Source organism: Peromyscus eremicus, chromosome 1 (assembly GCF_949786415.1).
Source record: "Peromyscus eremicus chromosome 1, PerEre_H2_v1, whole genome shotgun sequence".
Taxonomy (NCBI): domain Eukaryota; kingdom Metazoa; phylum Chordata; class Mammalia; order Rodentia; family Cricetidae; genus Peromyscus; species Peromyscus eremicus.
In genome coordinates, this window is record NC_081416.1 from 154,779,999 (window position 1) to 154,802,109 (window position 22,111).

Below are 22,111 nucleotides of genomic sequence, written 5' to 3' on the forward strand. Positions count from 1 at the left end.
CTTCATCTCTATTGGTATAGGACTGCGACTCACTGAGCTGGGAAGCACAACCTTCTTGGTATCTGGTTTCACCCGAAGACCACAGCAGTCCTTTCTAATTACTTCATAACCAATCTGATTCCTTTTTATTGCCTGGTAAACCTAACGGTCAGTGTTTGGGCTTATCCTCACAGTCCACCTTACATGCGTTTCTGATTATCACTTTGTTTTCTCTCTTAAGAAAAATGTGGAAAATTCTCATAGAGCAAGAATGCCTTTTTGTACAGATAGCTGGTCTTTGTCCAAATGCACAGGAGGTTCTTTGTGTTTTTGAGCACCTCTGGTGTTAAAGCTTTTGGTTATCTCTCTTGTGGTTCCAGTCAGCCCAGCCTGTCTGTGTGATTTGGCAGATACTCTGTCATGTGTGAGCTCTCTGCCTGTGCCAGCATTTGTCCTGGTCTTCAGTCTGACCCTTCCAACTTAACAGGGTTTGGGCTAAAATCTGATCCCCCTGCCTAACATATAGTAGATGCTCAGTAAAGGCTCACTCATAGTTTCTGATATGCCTCAGTTTTGCTCACTTATAAAATGGTTCTGGTTTGCTACAATTTTCATTGAAAAATAAATGCATGTTAGTATTACTATGCCTTTTTAAAGAACTGGCCAAATATATATATATATGCTAAACTGTATACTGCCCTGTCCAAAAATATTGGTAGAGTTTCCTATAAACATTAGTTTGATCGAATCAAGAACCTTACAAGGTCAAAACACTAAGTTTGATTGTTAGGTTCCCTTCCTCTCTCCCTCCCTCCCTCCTTTCTATCTGTCTTTCTTTGTGATGTGTATGGGTGTTTTGCCTACATGTATGTCTGTGTACCATATGCATTCACTGCCCATGGAGGCCAGAATAGTTAGTCAGATCCCCTGGGGCTGGAATTAGAGAAGGTTTGAGCTGCCACCTGGGTGTTGGGAATTGAGTTCAGGCCCAGCGGGAGAGCAGCCAGTGCTTTTAACTGTGATCCATCTCTCTAGCCCCTTTGGTTAAGTTTTTTATCTCTGTCCCCACCCTTTCTCTCTCTCTTCCCTCCCTTCTTCCTCTCTACCCTTCTCTCCTCCACTCTTCTTCTAAATGTCTTAAATCATCTTGCTGATTAAGGTTAGCATACACCCTGAAAATTACATCCCAAATTCACACTTGATAAATAATCACAAATCGTCTCCAGCTTTTGACAGCACAGCCTTCTTGGCCTTCCTGTCATTAAGTACCTCACCCCTTTCTCACAGGCACCATCTTGACTGGTAGCATCAGAAATTAGTTTTGTGTGTTTTGAACTTAATAGAAATAGAACCATATGGTGCGTGGACGTTTATGCCTTTTACTCATTATTGTGTGTGTGAGTGCTAATAAATTTCATTTCTATATTATGTTCTGTTATAAGACCATAATATATAGTTGGGGGTGTAGCTCAGAGGCAGGGTGCTTGCCTATGTGCACAAAACCCTAAATTGATACCTGGAGCTACCAGAAACAATTATTTACTCGTTCTGTTATTGATAGACATTTGGATTGCCACTAGATTTCCTTCCTTGTTATGAATAATTCTTAAACATTCCTTCACTTGTTTGGGGTGCACGTAGGAAACAAGCCCATTTCTGGTCACTTGATACATGGCAGTAGGGTTTCTGTATTGTTGAGGGGACAACAGAGGTAGAACATGTGCAGATTTAGTGCAGGTGGAGTTGTTGTGGAGGGCTGACCACATTGTTTTTTTATGACTTGAAAGCCACATTCCATCACCACCACCACAGTTAAAATTGTGTGTGCTTCTCGGGAGGCAGAGCCAGGCGGATCTCTGTGAGTTCGAGGCCAGCCTGGGCTACCAAGTGAGTTCCAGGAAAGGCGCAAAGCTACACAGAGAAACCCTGTCTCAAAAAACCAAAAAAAAAAAAAATTGTGTGTGCTTTAATCTGTAGATGTTGACTCATAAATCAGTGCTGTTAACCTAGGGGAGAGCTTACGTTTTAGAGGCATGGGTTGGTTTTAAAGAGCACTGTTTACCCAATAATTTAATCTGAACAGTGGTGTGGGTGATGGGGCTTTGAAAGGACAAGCTGAAAGAAATTGTTCCCATAGTGACGGGAGCCTTTAAAAGCATCTCAGGCTTATTGCGTAATTTAAATCACCACTTTTCTAGGTCTTTTTCTTCTTTTTTGTTTTCTTTTGTTTTGTTTTTTGAGACAGGGTTTATCTGTACAGCCTTTCTTGGCTATCCTAGAACTCAACAGAGATCCACCTGCCTCTACCTCCTGGGTGCTGGGATTAAAGGCCTGCACCACCACCTCCCTGCTAGGTCTTACTTCTTAAAGCATAGAAAATGAGGGCTGGAGAGTTGGATCAGCAGTTAAGAGCATTGGCTGCTCTTAGAGAGGACCTAGGTTCATCCCCAGCACATACTTGGTGGCTCACTGCTGTTAGGGGATCATGTGCTTTCTTCTGACTTTTGTGGACATCAAGCGTGCACTGCTGCACCCATGCACATAAAACAATAAAATAAATAAATCTAAGAAAAAGAAAGCAAGCCAAGCTTGGGGGTGCGTTCCTTTAATCCAGCACTCAGGAGACAGAAGCAGGCCAATCTCTGTGAGTTCAAAAACAGTCTAGTCTATATAATGAATTCCACAACAACCAGAGCTACACAGAAAGACACTACCTAAAAAGTAACAACAGCAAATGCATAGAAAATGAATTGTATGTAGTAATGCAAACTTGGTTGCAATATTTCTATTGAGATGTTTAGCATGTTAAAAACATATTCAGCCTCCCTAATATATCATAAGATATTCAGCTTCTCCTAGCTTCCATCTGGCTCTCTCACAGCAGTTAACTTTGGAGGCTAACCAAAGAAAGGCCCAGGCCAGGGAAGTAGTTGTTTCAAGCAGCACCTGCCTGCAGCTGTGTTAACTGCCTTATAATGATAAAGTCGTGATGCAGAGCCTGTAGAGTAATTCTGACCTATTGTTAGTCAAGACATGAGAAGCCCTAAGTCTCCTCATTGGCTTTCTTTTGATGACAACGTTGGTGTTCTGTGCAGTTATGGACGGGGTGTTCTGATCATCATAGAAAGTGTTAGTTCTGTCATTCCAGAGCTTTGAGGCAGCAGTGGCTTACTCACGGGTTGTCAAGACTGGCCAGCAGTTGACTATTAGACTGTTTGCTTGTCTTCTCATGTCACAGGGATGGTTTTGCCTTGACAGATATGCATAGTGGAAGTGCTCATGGCTCTGTCACAGTGTCAACAGGCAGCTCCACTAAAGAAACAGTAGATTGGTGGCAGCTGAAGTCAGGGCAGGTGTGCCCAGGCTGCTACTGTCTGGGTGCTTCCACCCTGTGCTCCCAGGGGATGTTCTCCTAGATGGAGGTAGGCTGTTGCTGCCCTCTTAGTATGGTGAGTAGATGTGCTCTATTAGTCTGTTTTAAAACACACATTGTCCTTTCTCCCTTCTCTGGGAACTTGATGGATTTGGATCAGATTGAAATAGGGTCAGCTCTTCAGTCTGACTCAGCAGAGCATGTGACCGTGGAAGGTACTTGTTGGTGAAGAAGGTGAGCACAGTGAAGTAGTCAGGGTAGTGCTGTGCCATGATTGTAGTCACTACTTTCTTAGTTGCTGAATTGAAACACCTGGTAGAACCAACTTAGGGAGAGGCTCTGTCTGGCTGTCATTTGGTGGTGGGGTGGCATGGTAGAATCCATGGTGATAGGAGCAGCTTCTGACCTCAAAGGCAGGCACAGGAGTTGGCTTGCTCATACCTCTGGACCAGGAAGCAGAGAGCTTGCCAGAACTTGGGCCAGGTTGGAACCCTTGAGCCCCACCCCTGTGGCCCTACTCCTGCTGTATACAGCAGTGCTGTCAGTAGGGGCAGCTCATACTTCAGACATGCAGTGGGCAAAGCCTGATGACCTAAGTGTGAGCCCCAGAACCACATAGTGGAAGAAGAGAACCAACTCCACAGGTTGTTCTTTGCACCTGTGCCATGAGATGCACATCCCTGCTTGCATATTCATATTCTCTCCCCCATCCCTCCCCCTCTCTGTCTGTCTCTCTCTCAATAAACAAACAAGTAAGTAAATGTAAAGAATAAAGCATAACAGTGATTCATTCTCAGTTTACAATTTATTATGAGTGTGAGTGTGAAGTATGTATATGGGAACAAGAATGTCGGCAAGGACAATTTTGTGAAGCTGACTTTTTCCTTCCAACTTTATGTGGGTCCCAGGGGTTTGAAACCAGGTTACCAGGCTTGTGCAGCAAGCACCTTGACCCACTGAGCCATCTTGCCAGCTCACTTTTTAAGCTATGGGAAATGTAGAGATTCAGCTAAGGAAACACATTCTAAGAAGGATGTGTGAATGGCATTCAGATCTCCTTCCTGAAGCTGAGGTCCCCTCTGATCAAGTGGGCATTGTTTCCTGTTGAACCTCCTCAGTGTGTCCCCATTGTCTTCACAGGGACTCCCGTCATAGTATCCACTGTTGTTAGTGTCCTTGTTGTAGGTCAGGAAAGGGTTCCTGGAATCCTGGCTTCATTAGGAAGCAGAACAGCTTACAGATGTGTCTGCTCAGTAGAGAAGGGTGGAGAACTTTGTAAAGAGATTGAGAACACAGGGGGTGCTCTCAGCTGAGCAAGTGGAGTGCTCTGTGTGAGTCACTAAAGAGCGTTTCTGCTTATGAGATTTCACAGAAAGTTTTTTTTTTTAATCTTTATTTGTTGTTGTTCTGTTTGTTTGTTTTGTTTCTTCAAGACAGGGTTTCTCTGTGTAGCCCTGGATGTCCTGGAATTCACTCTGTAGACCAGGCTAGCCTCCAACTCACAGAGATACACCTGCCTCTCCCTCTCGAGTGCTGGGATTAAAGGCATGCACCACCATGCCCCTCTTCCCCCAAAACTCTTTGAATGTGTTTGTCCTTCACAGACCTCCAAAAGTTATTTGGACATTTATATCTAAAATAACGTGATTCCCTCCCTACATAAGTATCTATTAATTTAAAAAGCATCTATGTCATCATTCCTGGTTTATCCCTGACACTATAAATGCTGAAAGTGCCTTCAGAGTGCTATGCCCCAGGCTTGAGTGATACCTCAGTGGGTAAGAGCACTGACTGCTCTCCCAGAGGACCCAAGTTGATTCCCATCACCACAGAATTGTCTGTAACGCCAGTTCCAGAAAGTGTGAGGCTCTCTTCTGACCTCCACAGGCATCAAGTACACACATGACACACAGACATATATACAGGCAAAACACCCATACATATAAAATAAGTAAATCATTTAAAAATTTTTATTTTAAGTGCTGTGCTCCACACTTCAGGAAAGGTGAGGGATGCCAAGAAGATGGGGCCCACACACAGTCTCAGGAGTCCTGTGTCTTAGGTGTAGAGGTGGAGTTTTCCCTTTTTCTTCTTATGAATTACAGGAGGAAATAGACTCCCCAAAAGAATGATGGGGGACATGTTTGATTTTTTTATGAATTTTTTATTTAGGTATCTATTATGGCACTTGACATAACAGAACAAAACGGCTCGACAGTGCTGCTGGAGTAACTTCCCTAGGGTCGAATGTCACACCCATTGAAATACATGATTTTAGTGAGAAAACACTCAGAACAGATTATTGTAGCTCTGGGTACAGGTTAACGTCCACCTTAGAAGTTTTACACCTGCAGTTTCTTTCAAAGAAATTCCAAACTGCAAGAGTAAAAATCAAGAGTAGAAGCAGGCACCTCGTAAGCTAAATAAGCTATACACCATCCATGTGGATGAATCTCAGAGGGAGCAAAAGCCCAAGGAGTGGGCCACAGAGTGATACATCAGATAGGATGGAGGGGTGCATGGGTATAAAACCAAGAAGTAAAGCAAGTGATATAATAAAAACATCAGAAAATTGATGTCCCCTTTGGGGAAGACAGGCTTGAGATCTGGGAGACGAGGCTCCCTCCCAGGGTGTGGTGGTATTATTCTTCAGCAGGGACTACCTGCTATGTTTATCATTTTGTGAATTGCATTCATACCACTTTCCCATGATGAGTTTCAAAATAAAACATTTCTTTAGCTGAATGTGAAAATTAAACAAATTTTGCAGGAGGATGGGTAGTTAAGAAGTAGAGTTCGGGGCCAGCGAGACGACTCAGTGAGTAAAGGCACTTGCAGCCAAGCCTGATGACCTGAGTTCAGTTCCTGGAACCCACAGGGAAGGGGAGAGGACTGACTCCTGGAAGCTCTGTCTGGCCTCCAGTCTTGAACACACATCACACAATAAGAGAGTGCAATTTAAAACAAAAAGAAGAATTAAATGTTTCTGTTTAGTAGCTATTTCTTACCATTTTGAATGAATAATATATAGATACACATGAGTTTTGTAATTAGCCTTTCTGGTTTTCTCTTCAATTACTCTGTTACATTAAGATCATGTTAAACTTCTAAATTGATTTAGAAAATATTAACAGTTTTACAAGATGGGCTTTTCCGTTGGTTCAAGTCACACTCTGCACATAAGTCATGTTTTAAACTTATCTTCGTATGTATAATTAGGAGAATCTTTTCTTTTTCTTTCTTTGGGTTTTTTTTTTTTTTTTGCTTTTGTTTTGTTTTGTTTTTCTGCATTTTTGAGGTATGGGTTCTTACTGTGTAACCTTAAACTTACAGTTCTCCTGCCTCAGCCTCCTGAGTTGCTGGGTTTATAGGCTTGCATTACTATGTGTGTATATATTTGTACATATATACACTTAAAGGAGGAAAGAGCTAACTCCCAAAAGTTGTCTTCTGACTTCCACACAAGCAAGCACACACTCATACATAAAACAAATAAAATACATTTTACAAGGAATATTTTTAAATGTACTAAAAACCTTTCTTGCTGGTTTTCCTTTTTATGGACCAATGTTGACATTGGTTTGTGAGGAATAAATATAGTTTTTGGTTGGTTGGTGGTGTTCCTCTATCATGTTCCAGTATGTAAAAATAAACCAGTTTGTTTCTGTGTTCTGGTGGGAAAGCAGTAGTTGTAAGCTACATCCTTTTTGCTGTTCACAGCCATAGTGAACACTGTGAACATGTGCTGGAGAGCCTGTAGGGAAAAGCCCAGGATGTGTGCAAATGCTCTTCATTGTGTTCACCCTTACATACAACTGGTGCGTTTCCATCTCTCCACATCATGGAGACTCTTCTACACTACATCATAAGCACACTGTCTTTTATCTCATATGACTCTGCTGGATTTCTTGGATTATTAGTGAGCTTCAGCGTCCTTTCAGGTTTCTAGTTTTTGGAAGTTCTGTTAAGAGTTGCCTAGTCATGGGGCTGGAGAGAAGGCTCAGGGGTTATGAGCACTAGCTGCTCTTCCAGAGGACCCAGGTTCAGCTCCCAGTACCACATGGCAGCTCACAACCACCTGTAACTCCAGTTCCAGGAGATCCATTACCCCCTTCTTCCCTGTGAGGACACTACATGCATATAGTGCACAGATGTACATGCAGACATAACATCCATATACATAAAAGTTTTGTTGGGGAAAAGAGTTGCCTTAGCCTTGTCAGGTGTGGTGACATATGTTGTGATCCTAAATTCAGGCTGAAGCAGGAGGCTAATTTCAAAGGTAGCCCAGACTACACAGGGAGAATATATTAGGTTTTTATTGCTGGCAAGTGGGCTAGTGTTTCTCAAGGTCAGTGGTCCTTAGGATATGTAATGAAAAAGTGCCACTTGCTATCTTAAAAGTAAGTTGGAATCAGTTAGGATAAAAGTTAACTGTTTGCCAGCCCTTTCTCATGGGTATAGGGAAGAGTTGAGAGATCTGCTTTGTTAGGCTTGTGATTGAGCACATTTATATCGTCCAAAAAGATCATACTTGTACAATATAAGCTGGAAATTATACACTGAGGTGTTTTCCTACAAAATAAAAGCTCTTATTCCCCAGAAAACATGCATACAGATGCTTTATTAATAGTAGCAAAAGCTAGAAGCAAGCAAGTGAGATTTCTCAATCAGTAGAGTGCTCCTGAGCAAGCATGGTGATCTGCATGACAGGTCCAGAACTCACAGAAGGAAGACCTGAAAAGACATGGTAGTGCTTGTTAATCCCAGTGCTGGGCGGGCGCAGAGACTGCTGGCTTCCTGGGGCTAGTAGCTGGCCAGTAGCCCAGCATGCTTGGTGAGTTCCAGACCAGTTAGAGACCCTGTCTCTGAAAACAGGGTGGGTTGGTGGTTGCTAGGAGTCAAGGTGAATAGGCAGAGCACAGAGGACTGTGAGGACAGTGGGGCTCCTCAGCAAGACACTGCAATAGGATGCACAAAGCTGTGTGTTTCTAATTCTAAGCAGAATTAGACAAACGATGAGTACAACTTCAAACTGCAGAGTTGTAACAGATCACACTAATGCAAGATACTCAGATTTACTTACAACAGAATTTGGGGCTGGAAAGATGGGTCAGCATTTAAAAGCACTGGCTGCACTTCCAGAGGACCAGGGTTCTATTCCCAGCACCCATGTGGTAGCTCACTTATTTGTGGAAGGCACTTTACTGACTGAACCATCTCTCCAACTCAGCTTTTCTCTAGATGTATTTATTTTATGTGACCCACATGTATGCAGTGCCCATGAAGGTCAGAAAGGGGCATTGGGTCCCCTGGTGCTGGTGTTAACATCTCTTTCCCTTGTTTTTCTTTCTTGTTGTTTATACTTCTTTCTAGTACCCTGTGAAGTCTGTGTGTGCCTTAGGACCAGTGAAAATTCAAGTTCTGTGAATGGTGGTTCAACTGAGAACACTTAGGGGGTTACAGTTAAAACCATTGTGAGTTTTTAAAATGTGCTTTTAATGTTTTTTATTTAAATAGCATAACATCACTTTCCCTCCTGCCTTTCTTCCCTTTAGTCTCTCCCAAACATCCTCCCTCACACCTCCGATGTCCTCCAACATTCAACTTGATAGCCTGTTTTCTTTGATAATCATTGTTACATGTATATATATTCACAAGCATAGATAGATACAACTTACTGAACCTGTTTTTGTTTGTGTGTGTGATTACAGGCCTGACCATCCTGCATTGGACAACCAGTATAAGGAGGCTCATTGCTGGGAGAGGCTAACTCTCCCTCTCGGCAGCCATTAGTTGCCTGTAGTTCTTTGTCTAGGCGTGGGGTCCTGTGGAATTCTCCCCTTCAGTGTAAACCAGACCATTGATATTGCCTTTGTTCCAGTCTTGTTTATGCAGCCATTTCTCAGAGAGACTGTTTTACAGCAGACTTCTGGGATTTTGGCTCTTACAGTCTTTTTTCCTTCTCTTCGGTGATGTTCCCTGAGCCATAGATGCAGGAGCTGTGATGTAAATGTGTCCAGTTGTGATTTTCTGTGGTGGTCCCCAATTGCTGTGAAGAGAGACACTTATCCAGGAAAGGTGGCTCTCACATAAAACCATCGTGAATTTTCAGTAGTGTTGTGAGATGGTTGTAACTTCCCTGGAACCTGTCTTCCAGGTGCTCCTTGTGTGGGTATGTGTGCAGCCACCCCCCTTCCTTGAAGTCACACATGTGGAAGCATGCGAGTGACCAGAACTACAACTATGAGCAAGTTAACAAGGCCATCAATGATGCAATCTCACAAAGCAGCAGGTATGCCATCCCAGCCCTCACTGATTGCTAGCTACAGAGCAAGGCTAGGGGTCATCTCCTATCCTACAGCACAACCCACTGAAAGTTTGCTGTGTTCTGTTTTTATAAGAGTCCTGGGCAAATCCCCTGGGAAAACATTCTTAACCAGCAGTGGAGAGAGAGCTGACCCTACCACAGGCAGTCCAGAAGACTTGGTGTCATCCTCGGAGCTGACTTCCCAGCTGCCCAGTGAAGTCCTAGATGCCAGCGAGCTTGAGAAACTGAGCCCCACAGGCAGCAACTCTGACATCTCAGGAAGGAGCTGCAGCTTGGCTGCACCAGGCACTGAGTACTGCGTGCTGCTCTTCTGCTGCTGCATCTGTGGCTTCGAGTCGACCAGCAAGGAAAGCCTCCTGGATCACATGAAAGAACATGAGGGGGAGATTGTCAGCATCATCCTGAACAAGGACCACAGCACAGCCCTGAACACCAACTAGCTGAGAGCATGTGGGAGGGACCCTCCGAACTGCCGGTCAACCTTAGTGCCATCACTAGACACAGGGAAGCAGGTGTTGTGACTGGTATTTGAGTGCTTGAGTGGGGAAATAGAGCTGTGACCCTGTGTGAGCCTGTCAGCCCTTCTTAGTGTCAAGTGTTGATTATTAAAAGCTTACCATGGCTCACAATGAGGTGCGAGCAAATGAATTGAGAAGGACCTGCAGAGCCACACTTGCCAGCTCTACAATGGCCAGGGCTCTGCTAGGGAAAGTGGCAAATGGGAGAAGGTGGTTCCCACTGTCTCCAGTGGGCAGCGGGCTGTGGAATAGGCTTTATACATCGTTTCCTTGTGAATAAGAGTTTATCACAGACTTGGTGTAGGGGATGGCCCTTTACTCCCTAAAAAAGACGGAAGAGGGATCACAAATCACATTTGGGAAGTAAATTATTGTTTCAAATTTATAGTGACTCCCCACAAGACTCAACCAAATCTCAGGTTCACAGAAATGGGTGGCTTCAAAGAGGTTCTCTGCGATGTGAACACAGTGAGCCCACTCCTCCTCCAGCAGCAGCAGTTACCTGACCGCCTCCTTAAGCAGCAGAGGACCAACATTGTCTGCGTCACCGGGCCATAGAAATGCTTTGGGGCGGCCGGGTGTGGTGGACAGGCTCTAATCCACACCTGGGGTTAAAAGAGAGATCACTTGGAGAATAAGAGCTGAAAGTCAGCTGTTGAGCTTTTCCTTCTTAGAGTTTAGTGGTGTAACAGAACAATACAGAATGACTGAAGGACAGTAAAACTTGAGACAGCTGGGTTCTGAGTTTGAGGCTAACCTGGTCAAATAGCAAATTCCAGGCTAGCCAAGGCATCAAAGTGAGATCCTGCCTCAAAAAAATAAACCAAATAATAATTGCAAAAAGGACTAGAAAGATGGCTCAGCAGTTAAGAGACTGGCTGTTCTTCTACAGGATCCAGGTTTGATTCCCAGTAAGCTCACAACCATCTGTAATTCTAGTTCTGGGGGATCTGGTACCCTCTGGCCACCCTCAGGTACCAGGTATACCTGTGGTATACAGTCATACATTCAGGCAAAACACTAATAAAAAATAAAGTCTATAAGGAACAGAGTTTGGGAGACTTGAGGATGTGGCTCAGCAGCTGAACTCTTCTCTAATGTACATCTTGCCACAAGAAAACCAAAAGCAATTTCTTGTCAGAAACACCATTGGCAAGTGACTATAGTCTATTTCTAAAGGAGTCCATTTGTTAGCATGCAAGACATACTGAAAACTCGCAGCACATTTGTGCTAAAGTTTACACCATGCAGATGTGACCTCATTAGTCACATGTTTCATGTCATTATTTCGGAGGCTGAGGCGAACAGGGTGTTGCCATTTTTTGTATTTCTGATCACTTACATACTGTTGCATTAAAGCAGATTCTGCATTGCTGTTAATGTTGGTATTGTTTACACACTTAGAGGTGAGAGACAGCTCCTGGAAGGAAAGGGTCCATTTGTGTTGACAAGATTTTTACAGCATTTGTTCCCAAAGTTCAAGTGACCAGGAAATGAGTTCCTGGCTTTCCCAGGGCACTGAGAACTGTTGCAGGGGCCAGTATGTGGAAACACTTTGTGATTTGCTTTATCTTTTCCCCCCACTCATTTGATGACACTAGAGAAAATTGGATAAAACTTTGTCACTCTTCCATTTGATTTTAGGTAGCCTTTTTTGTTGTCGTTGTTTTAAACAGGGCCTTTCTGTGTAGCCTTGACTGACTTGGAACTCACTATGAAGACCAGGCTGGCCTTGAACTGAAGAGATCCACTTGCCTCAGCTTCCCTAGTGCTGGGATTAAAGACAAGTGCCACCACACCTGGCCAAGGTAGGCTTAATTTATTTGTGAAAGTTAATTCATTCCTGATACACGGATTTTAATAAAAAATTAATTTATTGATACTAATTAGATTCCCCTAAATTCACTCTGTGGATTTAAATAAATTTTCTCATATTTTCACAATTAAAACATTTATATTTAATGCCAAATGCAAATAATTTCCATGTTTCCATTTTTGTCACCCACTGCTACACACACTAGATCTATTTTTCATTGTGCTTTAGTCTAAACAGTATTAGCCTTCAGTGAATTTTCTGTGGCTTTAATTTTCTAGACTTGTTTAAAAAATAGTAAATACCCAAAACATCCCACCATTCCAGCAGTATGGCTCTTAAAATGATGCCTCCTAATCTTTACATGATTGTGATCATGAGTTTAAAATTTCCTCCACCCCATGGGGGAAAATTAACCCAAAAGTTCAAAGCCTCCACACTGTCATCTGTTCCTATGAGCTCTTTGGCCTGGATGAGGGACAGAGTGCCTGGTACACTGCACACCTGCTAACATTTGCAGCAAGCCTTAACCAGTCTCTACCAAGAAGCAAGTTTCATAATAACAGAAGCATGCGTGTGTGGTTGTCATTGTTGGGGGAGACACAGTCAGGGTCACTGGCCACAGGAGTATACTGACTACTGCTGTACGCTTTGGCATGGGAACCCTGTTGTCTATCTTCTGCGCTGACCACCTGCAGTTCTATGATTGGACAGGGAATTCTGCTTTAAAGACATTTACTGGACTCAGTAAACATGAGATGGAAAGGTGACGGTTGTGATCTTTATAACTATTATTTTAGGGCTTTATCGTCTTGCTGTGACCATAGGAATCTGGCAGGTGCCCCCACTGACCTGTCAGCCACATGCTTACTCTATTTTCTGTGTCTAGAGCACATCAAGCAGCAATACCACCTGAAGCTTTTGCCCTGGACTTTTCAGTCCTGTTATGGTAACCACTGATGGCTTTGTACATGTTCTGCTTTTTTCCTCACAAAGCAAACGTGAGCATCATGTTTACATCACACCTCCCCAGCGTACTTGGCTTGACAAAAGATGAGCAGACTCTGTTTCTAGTTTCATAAACACTTATTTAATCTTTTTTTTAATTGTACAGCAAGGTGCTCAAAGTAATAGTCTATAAATATATTTAATAGAAACTTGAGTTTGACGTTCATGAGCATAAGGATCTGTATTTTTTTAAAGAAATAAGTATTGTGTAACACTATGGCTTTGCTTCTGTAGCCAAAGTAGAGAAACTTCTGGAATACGATGTAAAAAAGCAACAGTTGATTTCTGACACTGTCATTAAAACTGGACGATTGGCATTTGGTCATGTTATGTTGCACATGGAGCTGCAAGCCTTAAAGCCACCTGTGCAGAAGAGTGCAGCCGGCCACCAGGCACTTCCTTACCTTCAGAAGGACTGTGCAAAATTAGAATAATTTATTTTGCTTTACAGGAGTTTGTCATGTATTGACTTAAATATTGTATTTTGGTAATAAATTTTTTTGTTAAAAACACCTGTTTCTAAGTTTCATTAACAGCACACATCCATTCTTGTGTCGGGTTTATTGATTTAGAAACTTGTGTTTGAATCATTGACAGCTCCCCAAGAGGTGCTTGGGGTTTACTAATCAGCTCTGTCAACTCCCTGAACTATCACTGGCTTGTAGTTGCTATATTTCACAAGCATCACTTAAAGGCTCTGGGCCTTCTTCCTTGTTAAACAGTTCTTTATCTTTGGCGTCAGACACAGAAATGCTTTCAGTACTGATCTTTTGTAGTTAGAACTCTACTAAAGGCCAGTGAAGGCCCATCAAGGTTGGGCTCATACTTTGATCCTTTTGTGGTCTATCACCAAATAATCTTTTGATATCAGATTCATTGCAGAGGCCAGGGGTGCTTCACCTAACTACAGTACAGTTTGTGCCCTAGAATACCAGACCTTCCCAGCTAGAGGCAATGAAAACCAAAACACTCTCCTTGATAGCTATACCCCCTTGTCCTGTGCTCTGTAGGTTGATGTGGTCCTGTCTTCTACTTTTCAAGGACCAAGTCTCAATAATGCATTGACAAGTTAGTTGTAGAGATCACAGCATGGGGGACCTAGGTCCAGATCACAGGGTCCCACATGACAGCCATAGTCATGTCACTACTGAGCACTAGAGTTGGGACTTGTGCACAAAGTGTAAAAAAACAACAGTTGCAAAGATTTAATATGAAAAGAAATGGACAGTATCTCAAAGGTTTTATATATTGACTGTGTTAAAATATTTGGGCTATATTGAATTAAATAAGCCATGGTAAAGTCATTTTCACTTTGTGTTAGCTTTTCATTGCTGTGGCAGAATACCTTTAAAAAAACAACTTGGGCAGTGGTAGCACACACATTTAATCCCAGCAGGAGGCAGAGACAGGCAAGTAGTCCCACCTGTACCAAAATTCCTGACAAGAGTTTCTCTGTCTCAACCTCCCGGTCCTAAATAAACACACAGAAACTTATATTAAGTATAAATCCTTGACCAGTGGCTCAGACTTATTACTAACTAGCTCTTATATTCACCCATTTCTATTAATCTATGCATTGCTACATGGCCTGTGGCTTAACAGTTCTTTGGCATTTTGCTCCTTGGGCAGCTGGCTCCCATCTGCCCTGAGTCTGCCCTTCTTCCCCTCCTTAGTTTGGTTTTCTGCCTATCCTTATCCTGCCTTGCCATAGGCCTAAACAGCTTTATTATCAACCAATGAGAGCAACACACATTCACAGCTTACAGAAGGACCATCCCACAGCATTTCTCCCTTTCTGTCTAATCAAAAAATGAAGGTTTTAACTTTAACATAGTAAAATTACATGTAACAAAACAGTTATCCAGCAAGAATTATAGTTACAATATCTAGTCTATTTGTGTGAGAAAACACTCAATTATCTATCTTGGTGAATCTAAAGTTTTATATTTAATTTACCTTCTATCATAACTAAGGAAAACTATGATTATAACTATAACTATCTAGTAGTCTTCAACTTCATCAAAGACTCCAGAAGGATGCATTGTTACCTAATGACAGAGATGTCTCACTGCCTGAACAGTCACCCAGTGTTCCTCTGCAATGTTGGGGCATTCCATTCTGGCCTACAGGCCTAGCATATCTGATAGACTTTTTTTAGAAGCAGGAAATGTTGAAGGACTGTCCTACCTTGTCTTGGCAAAGTTTGGCAGTTGCCTTTCTTGCACTCTTCTGGTCCAGTTTGGACAGTAACTGTCAGTAATTGAGGCAAGGGCTGTTTCTTTGCCCCCATGGCTAGCTTTAGCCATAAACAAAACAAATTCCATATAGAGTTTCTTCAGTGCCCATCATCTTCTTTGAAGTAATTGATGCTGCCAGGAGCAGACAGGTCTCACTGTCAAGAAAAAGTCTAAGTTATTAAAAAATTTTAAATATATTCTGTAGATCTTTGAAGTGTTTGAAGATTACCTATCTATCTGAAATATATCTCTGTATACCTAGAAAACCTAACTAACATGACTGTAAGTTTGACTATTATAAATAACTATTAATCTGTATTTTTTAATTATACATTACATTTTTAAATGAGCTGCTTAAACATAATATCTTAAGCAAGAGTAGAAATATATATACAGTATAATAAAAAATGACTCTAAATATCAGTAAACTAAAATCCATACCAGTATAAAATATTTTGAGATTAATGCTGTGGGATGGTCTGTATGTCAAGTGTGTTGCTGATTGGTCAATAAATAAATCACTGATTGGCCAGTGGCCAGGCAGGAAGTATAGGCAGGACAAGGAGGAGAATAAAGTTGGGAAGTGGAAGGCTGAGTCAGAGAGACACTGCCAGCCGCCACCAGGACAAGCAGCATGTGAAGATGCCGGTAAGCCACGAGCCACGTGGCAAGGTATAGATTTATAGAAATGGATTAATTTAAGCTGTAAGAACAGTTAGCAAGAAGCCTGGTACAGCCATACAGTTTGTAAGCAATATAAGTCTCTGTGTTACTTGGTTGGGTCTGAGCGGCTGTAGGACTGGCAGGTGAGAGAGATTTGCCCTGACTGTGGGCCAGGCAGGAAAACTGTAGCTACAGATTAACTGTTGTTTTTTGGATTAAAGTAGGTTCGATAATCTACTTTTTTTATCATAATAATCTACCCTTTTCCCCATCATTTTTTATCATATTCCCCTTTCTTCTTTAGAAAGAGATTGACTATGACCAATAACAATTTATAACCAACCCTTTAAACAAGGACAAACATCTATAATTATTTTTTTTTGGGAATGTGGACATAGTTCTCTAGTCTACTTCCTGCTGATTGGGGGCACTGGTAACCTTTTGGGAATTCTGAGATATTTAGGATAATTGTTAAGTCTTGGCTGGAGAATTCCTTGGGGCTGGATCATCTCAGCAGCCTTGAAGTTGTTTTGGATGCTGGATCACCTGAATCATCTGTTTTTATTGGTGTCTGGTCCCCTTATTCTGAAAATATATAAACTTTTAAAGGTAATATACATATCTGTATTAATACAAGTATAAACTGTGCATTGTACACAAGCCAGCCAAAGATAATTTTTTGTTTTATGTTTGAGCAGGTAAAATATATGTTACGTATCTTGTATTTAATTTAGATTTATTTCCCCATGTTAATAGTTAGGATTTCAGGGGGTCTGATTTTCCTTAACCCAGAATGAATCCATAGCCTCTCATTTCCTGTGGAAATAAAACCACAACTTCTCCCCTCAAAGGAACATATCTTTTTAAATTTTGGAGTCAAAGTATTTTTAAAATATATAGGTTGGTTTAATATAACAGTTTCCATAATCCAAGTTCTCTTAGTAGTTATTATTTGCTCATTAACAGTCAAAAAGTATAAAGACAACATATTAAAATTTAGAATCCAGACTCTGTATTTTCATCTTTACATGGCTTATATTTTTATTACTCTATTTCCTTCTTACTTTTAATTTTTTTAACTCTATAATTGTTTCTACCCTTTTCATTCTCTCTTTCCCAAGCCTATGTGTATTTTTAAACACATTGTAACCCATTTAGAGTTTTTTTTTTTCATCTGAATCTGTTCTTACTGTGTATCTTTAACCCTTTTTGTCTGTATGAGCAAAAACTAAACCTGCCCTGCAGTGCACTGCACAGCTGGGAAACACCTCTGTGTACCATGGCAGGAATCTGCCACGTTGTAGCTCAAGCATGCACCCCACCAGCCAGGGTATACATCTCTGTACCTAGGCCCACATGAGAGACACAAACTTAACCTCTCAGATTTTATGTGGCTGGAGCTGCCCCACATTGGACGCCATATGTAGTCAGAGGCAGAGCTTTTTGTCCCACATGTACCCAAATTCCTGGCAGAGAGTTCCTCTGTCTTAACCTTCTGGTCCCAAGTAAACACACAGAAACTTATATTAAGTATAAATGCTTAGCCGGTGGCTCAGGCTTATTACTAACTAGCTCTTAGATTTAAATTCACCCATTTCTATTAATCTATGCATTGCCACATAGCCTGTGGCTTACTGGTTCTCTGACATCTTGCTTCTTGGGCAGCTGGCTCCCATCTGCCCTGACTCCACCCTTCTTCCCCTCCTTAGTTTGGTTTTTCCGCCTAACCTTATGCTGCCTTGCCATAGGCCAAAACAGTTTTATTATCAACTAATGAGAGCAACACACATTCACAGCGTACAAATGGGCCATCCCACAGCACAGGTAGGTCTTAATAAGTTCAAGGCCAGCCTGGTCTATAGAGAGTCCCAGGACAGTCAAGACTACACAGAGAAATCCTGTCTTGGAAAACCAAAAACAGAACAAAACTTAAAAAAAAAAAAAAAAAAAAAAAAACCTTAGAAAGGTTGATTTGGCCCACAGGTCCTGAGGCTTCTGTCTAAGATCATCTGTCTCTTGCTGTCACACTGCAGGAAGGCAGGACATCATGGTGGTCACCTCAGACTTCACAGCTCATGGTAGCCAGAAAGCAGAGGGGTGAGACAGGCAGGCAACAAGATAGACTTACCCAGGGCATAGCTAGGAGTTGCTTCCTCCAGCCATTCCCCACCTCCTGATAGTAGCATCAAATGGTGAATCCATAGTTGGGTTACTATCAATTACCAAAAGCTCATAGCCAAACCTAGCACATGCACCTTTGCAGCCACTTATATCCAAATCACAACACATGTTAATGTGGTTACTAAATCTTAAATCACATGTATGGTTTACATTTGGTTTCCCTTGGGTAGTGCTGGTATAGATGAGAGGTTAGCAAACTGTGGCCTCCATTTCAAGTCCAGCTTACCACTTGATTCCATAAATAAAGTTTTTTGGGTTTTTTTTTTGTTTTTTGTTTTTTGTTTTTGTTGTTGTTGTTTTGTTTTGTTTTGTTTTGTTTTTTCCGAGACAGGGTTTCTCTGTGTAGCTTTGCACCTTTCCTGGAACTCACTTGGTAGTCCAGGCTGGCCTCGAACTCACAAAGATCCGCCTGGCTCTGCCTCCCGAGGGCTGGGATTAAAGGCGTGCACCACCACCGCCCAGCCATAAATAAAGTTTTATTGGATCTCAGCCACATCCTCATTTCAATGTTTTGAACTTTTTTATCAACTATTTTCTGAAACTGTGTTACTGTGTTTGGGTGATATAGTGTATGACTCACAAAGCTGACATTTTTACTCTCTGATACAGCTACTGTGTAGTCAGACTTTCCATCAGGACCACGATCGGCTCTCTTCTGCCAGCCATTTCCCAAATATCCATTCAGAGACTTACTATTAATTATAAATACTTCGCTGAAAGCTCAGGCTTGTTACTAACTAGCTCTTACAACTTTAATTAACCCATTTCTATTAGTCTATGTATTGCCATGTGGTTCGTGACTTCACCTGCCCTCCAGCATGTCTTGCTCCCTCTGCATCTCCTGGCAACTCTTCTGACTCTGCCCTTCTTCCCAGTGTTCTTAGTCTGGTTCTCCTGCTTAGCCTTATCCTGTCCAACTGTTGACCAGCCAGCTTCTTTATTAAACCAATCACAGTGACATATATTCACACAATGTAAAGGGCTCTGAAACAGTGCTGAAATCTGGGCTCTACAGCTACCAGAAATCGAAATACATTGTAAAGAAAGCTGTGTTCATAGAGGTGTTCAGAGCTGGATTGTATTTCTTCCTTTTCAGTTGTCCTGTGTGAGTGGGGCATGTGTGTGTCACAGCATGTCTGTGTAGGTCAGAAGAAAACAGAGTGGGTTCTCTCCTTCCATCCTTATGTGCTTTCCTGGGCTCACACTCAGGTCGCCAGGCTGCCACAGCACATGCCTTCACCCACTAAGCCATCTCACTGGCCCCTCTGTCATCTTCATTATCTACCTTTTCAAAACTCTATAGTCAATACTTCCGTTGATAGGCATGTAAAGCCAAACAATTTGCTCTGGGGTTCCTCCTGTCAGCCTTACCATTGTCTGAGTCACTTTCCAGGCTTCCTCTTCAGTGCTGTGGGCCCTTCAGTAGTGACTTGGTCACAGAGCCTGCCTCTGCCACCACGGTGTGGGATGAGCTTAGTAAAGTCACTGGAGCAGGCTGACCACTAGCTGGAGTCTGAGCTATGCTACAGCAAAGGGAACCATCTTTAGCCAGGTCCATTGGTGCTGAGGGCCTCGGCTTTGTCGTTGCTGTAAAAGGGCTGAGGACAAGTCAGAGGTTTCTTTCAGGTCAACCATCCAGAATGTCAAGTGAGAACACTGCTGGCTCAATAAAGCATCAGACAAGTCTTGTGTCTCCAGGCTTGTTGTTATTTTTAGGGATTTATTTTTATTTATGAGTGTATCTATGACACATGGATACAGTTCCCACAGAGGCCAGAAGAGGGCATTAGGTTTCCAAGAGCTGGAGTTCCAGGCAGTTGTGAGCAGCACAGGTGGGTGCCCTGGAAGGGCAGGGGACATTCTTAACCCCTGAACCAGCTCTCCAGCCCTGACCAGTGTGTTCATGGTCGTCACTAAGCAACAGCTTGCTTAGGTAAAAAGGGTGTAGATCCCAGGATCCAGCATGAGCAACAGACCCCAGTTTGCATACTGTCTTAGAGGCTGTAAGCCCATTTTCCTGGCAGTACCTTACTACATTTAGTATCTAGGTTTATCTCTTGATCCATAAAGTATAGGTAAAATTATACCAGCTTAATGAGTGTTATTTTTAATAACAGGCAATCACTTTGAACTATTTACCTTGCTAAAGATTACAGTAGGTCTTCAAATTAAAAAGTCTGATTTTAGATATCTATTATAAAACGATATAATGAAATGCCATGCTTTATAATGAAGTCATCAGATGTGGTCTTTTTGTGTACCACTTAACCAAATTTATACTAGTTGGGTTGCTGACTACATAGAGCAAGGTGCCATTCTATAACAGTTTGCAAAATTGAGTATATGATGGGTACCTCTACAGTAACATTCAGCGACATGAACTCTTCAGATTAAGTCGATAGTCGATAGTTTTATTTGCACAGATCAGAAAGTGTGGAATCCTTGTGAGCTCAGGCCTAACTAGTCCAGGGAAAACAGTTTGATCTGAGGTGACAGCCCACTGACATTGAACAGAACTAAACATCTTCATTTCAGTTCTGATATGAGCATTACTTTTCAGCTCTGCCCTTCATTAAAACAAAGTACTTATAAATATCCATGTCATTGCCATTGGCATCAGTACCAAACAGTTTTAAATTGGTACTACAGATGGGGTGTGGCTCAGTGGTAGACAATGTATGCAGTGTGCATAAGGCCCTACATTCCAGCCTCAGAATAAAAATAAATAAGGAAAATTAATAATAAAAATGTTATCTTAGGGCTGTTGAGATGGCAGAGCTCCTGTCTGGTATATGGAAAACCCCAGGCTCAAAGCTCAAGTCACAAAAAAAACTAAATAAAATTCTTACCTATTAAGTGTGTACACAGTGACCTGGAAAAACCCTTGCCAAAATAAAACATACTGGGCATCGTGGTGCACAGCTGTTATTCCAACGCTTGGGAGGTAGAGGCAAGAGGATCAGGAGGTCAAGCTCAGTCTCCACTGCATTGTGAGTGGGGGCTAGCCTGGGATACAATGCAAACTTGTCTCTAAATAAATACAAATAAAAAAAGCATGTTACTCACTTTTTCAGATCTTTTATTAACACCTGCTGGTGTTATTTAAAGACCTATCACTACAGGACATGTCTCCAAATTTTGGGCTTTTTCTCCTTGTCATTTTATTAATTTTAGTCTCCACATTCAGAAATAACATGGCTGCAGCTCACTGAAATAGACACATCAATCCACAGCTTGCTCTTTTTGTTTATAGCTGCAGTCCTATTTAAATTCAGTGTATCCAATCACAAAAGGTGTTAGAAATTTTTATTTCAGGCTCGTGAGAGAAAGTATAGCGGAATGTGATTGAAATCTTAAGTTGGGTTTATTTCTGCTCCCTGCAGCTAAGATTCTACAAAAAGGTATGCAGAAGAAGCCAATGGAGACAGGAGTTGGGGGCACACAATTGTGATTCCCCCAACTTGGGAAGACGAAGCAAAAGGATCAAGAATTCAAGGCCAGTCTGAGCTGCATAGCAAGACCCTGTCTCAAAATCCCAAAAACTAGGGCTGAAGGTATGGGTCAGTGGTTAAGACCTTTGCTGATCTTCCAGTGGACCTGAGTTTGGATCCCAGCACCTGCCTGTTACGCCACCTCCAGGGGATCTGATGCCTTCTCTACAGGCAACTGCACACACACACACAAAGAGGCACATCAAAATAAAATTAATCCTTCATTTTCATCCAAAAATAAGCCATATGTGGTAGATTATGCCTTTAACTCTAGCACTCAGGAGGCAGAAGTAGGCAGAGTTTGAGACTAACCTGGTTCACAGAGAATTCCAGGCGTTAAAGTTCCAGTAGCACTGTACAGCTAAGAACACCAACATCTATGCCAACCTGGGGCAACCCAGTGGTCAGTCTGCAAATGCTAAACATCCAGAGTTTCCCAAAGACCACCAAGAGACCAAATCCGATGCAAAAGCAAAGTCTTTTTACTATTATTACTTAACCGAGACTCTACGTCTGT

The 22,111-nt window shown here is 42.1% G+C and overlaps 1 protein-coding gene across 2 annotated transcripts in view; it reads left to right on the forward strand.

Moving 5' to 3' along the window:
• Znf507 (zinc finger protein 507) overlaps positions 1-21,791 on the forward strand; it is a 39,072-nt gene extending 17,281 nt beyond the window's left edge. Inside the window, exons 6-7 of one of the 2 annotated variants that reach the window (XM_059274789.1) lie at positions 9,513-9,647; positions 21,487-21,791. In XM_059274789.1, the coding sequence (XP_059130772.1) occupies positions 9,513-9,647; positions 21,487-21,490 (139 nt within the window). In that variant the 3' untranslated portion in view covers positions 21,491-21,791. Of the gene's footprint in view, positions 1-9,512; positions 9,648-9,756; positions 10,176-21,486 lie in introns of those variants that run through there. The other variant, XM_059274784.1, reaches the window with a different exon arrangement.
• Positions 21,792-22,111: the final 320 nt, after the last annotated feature.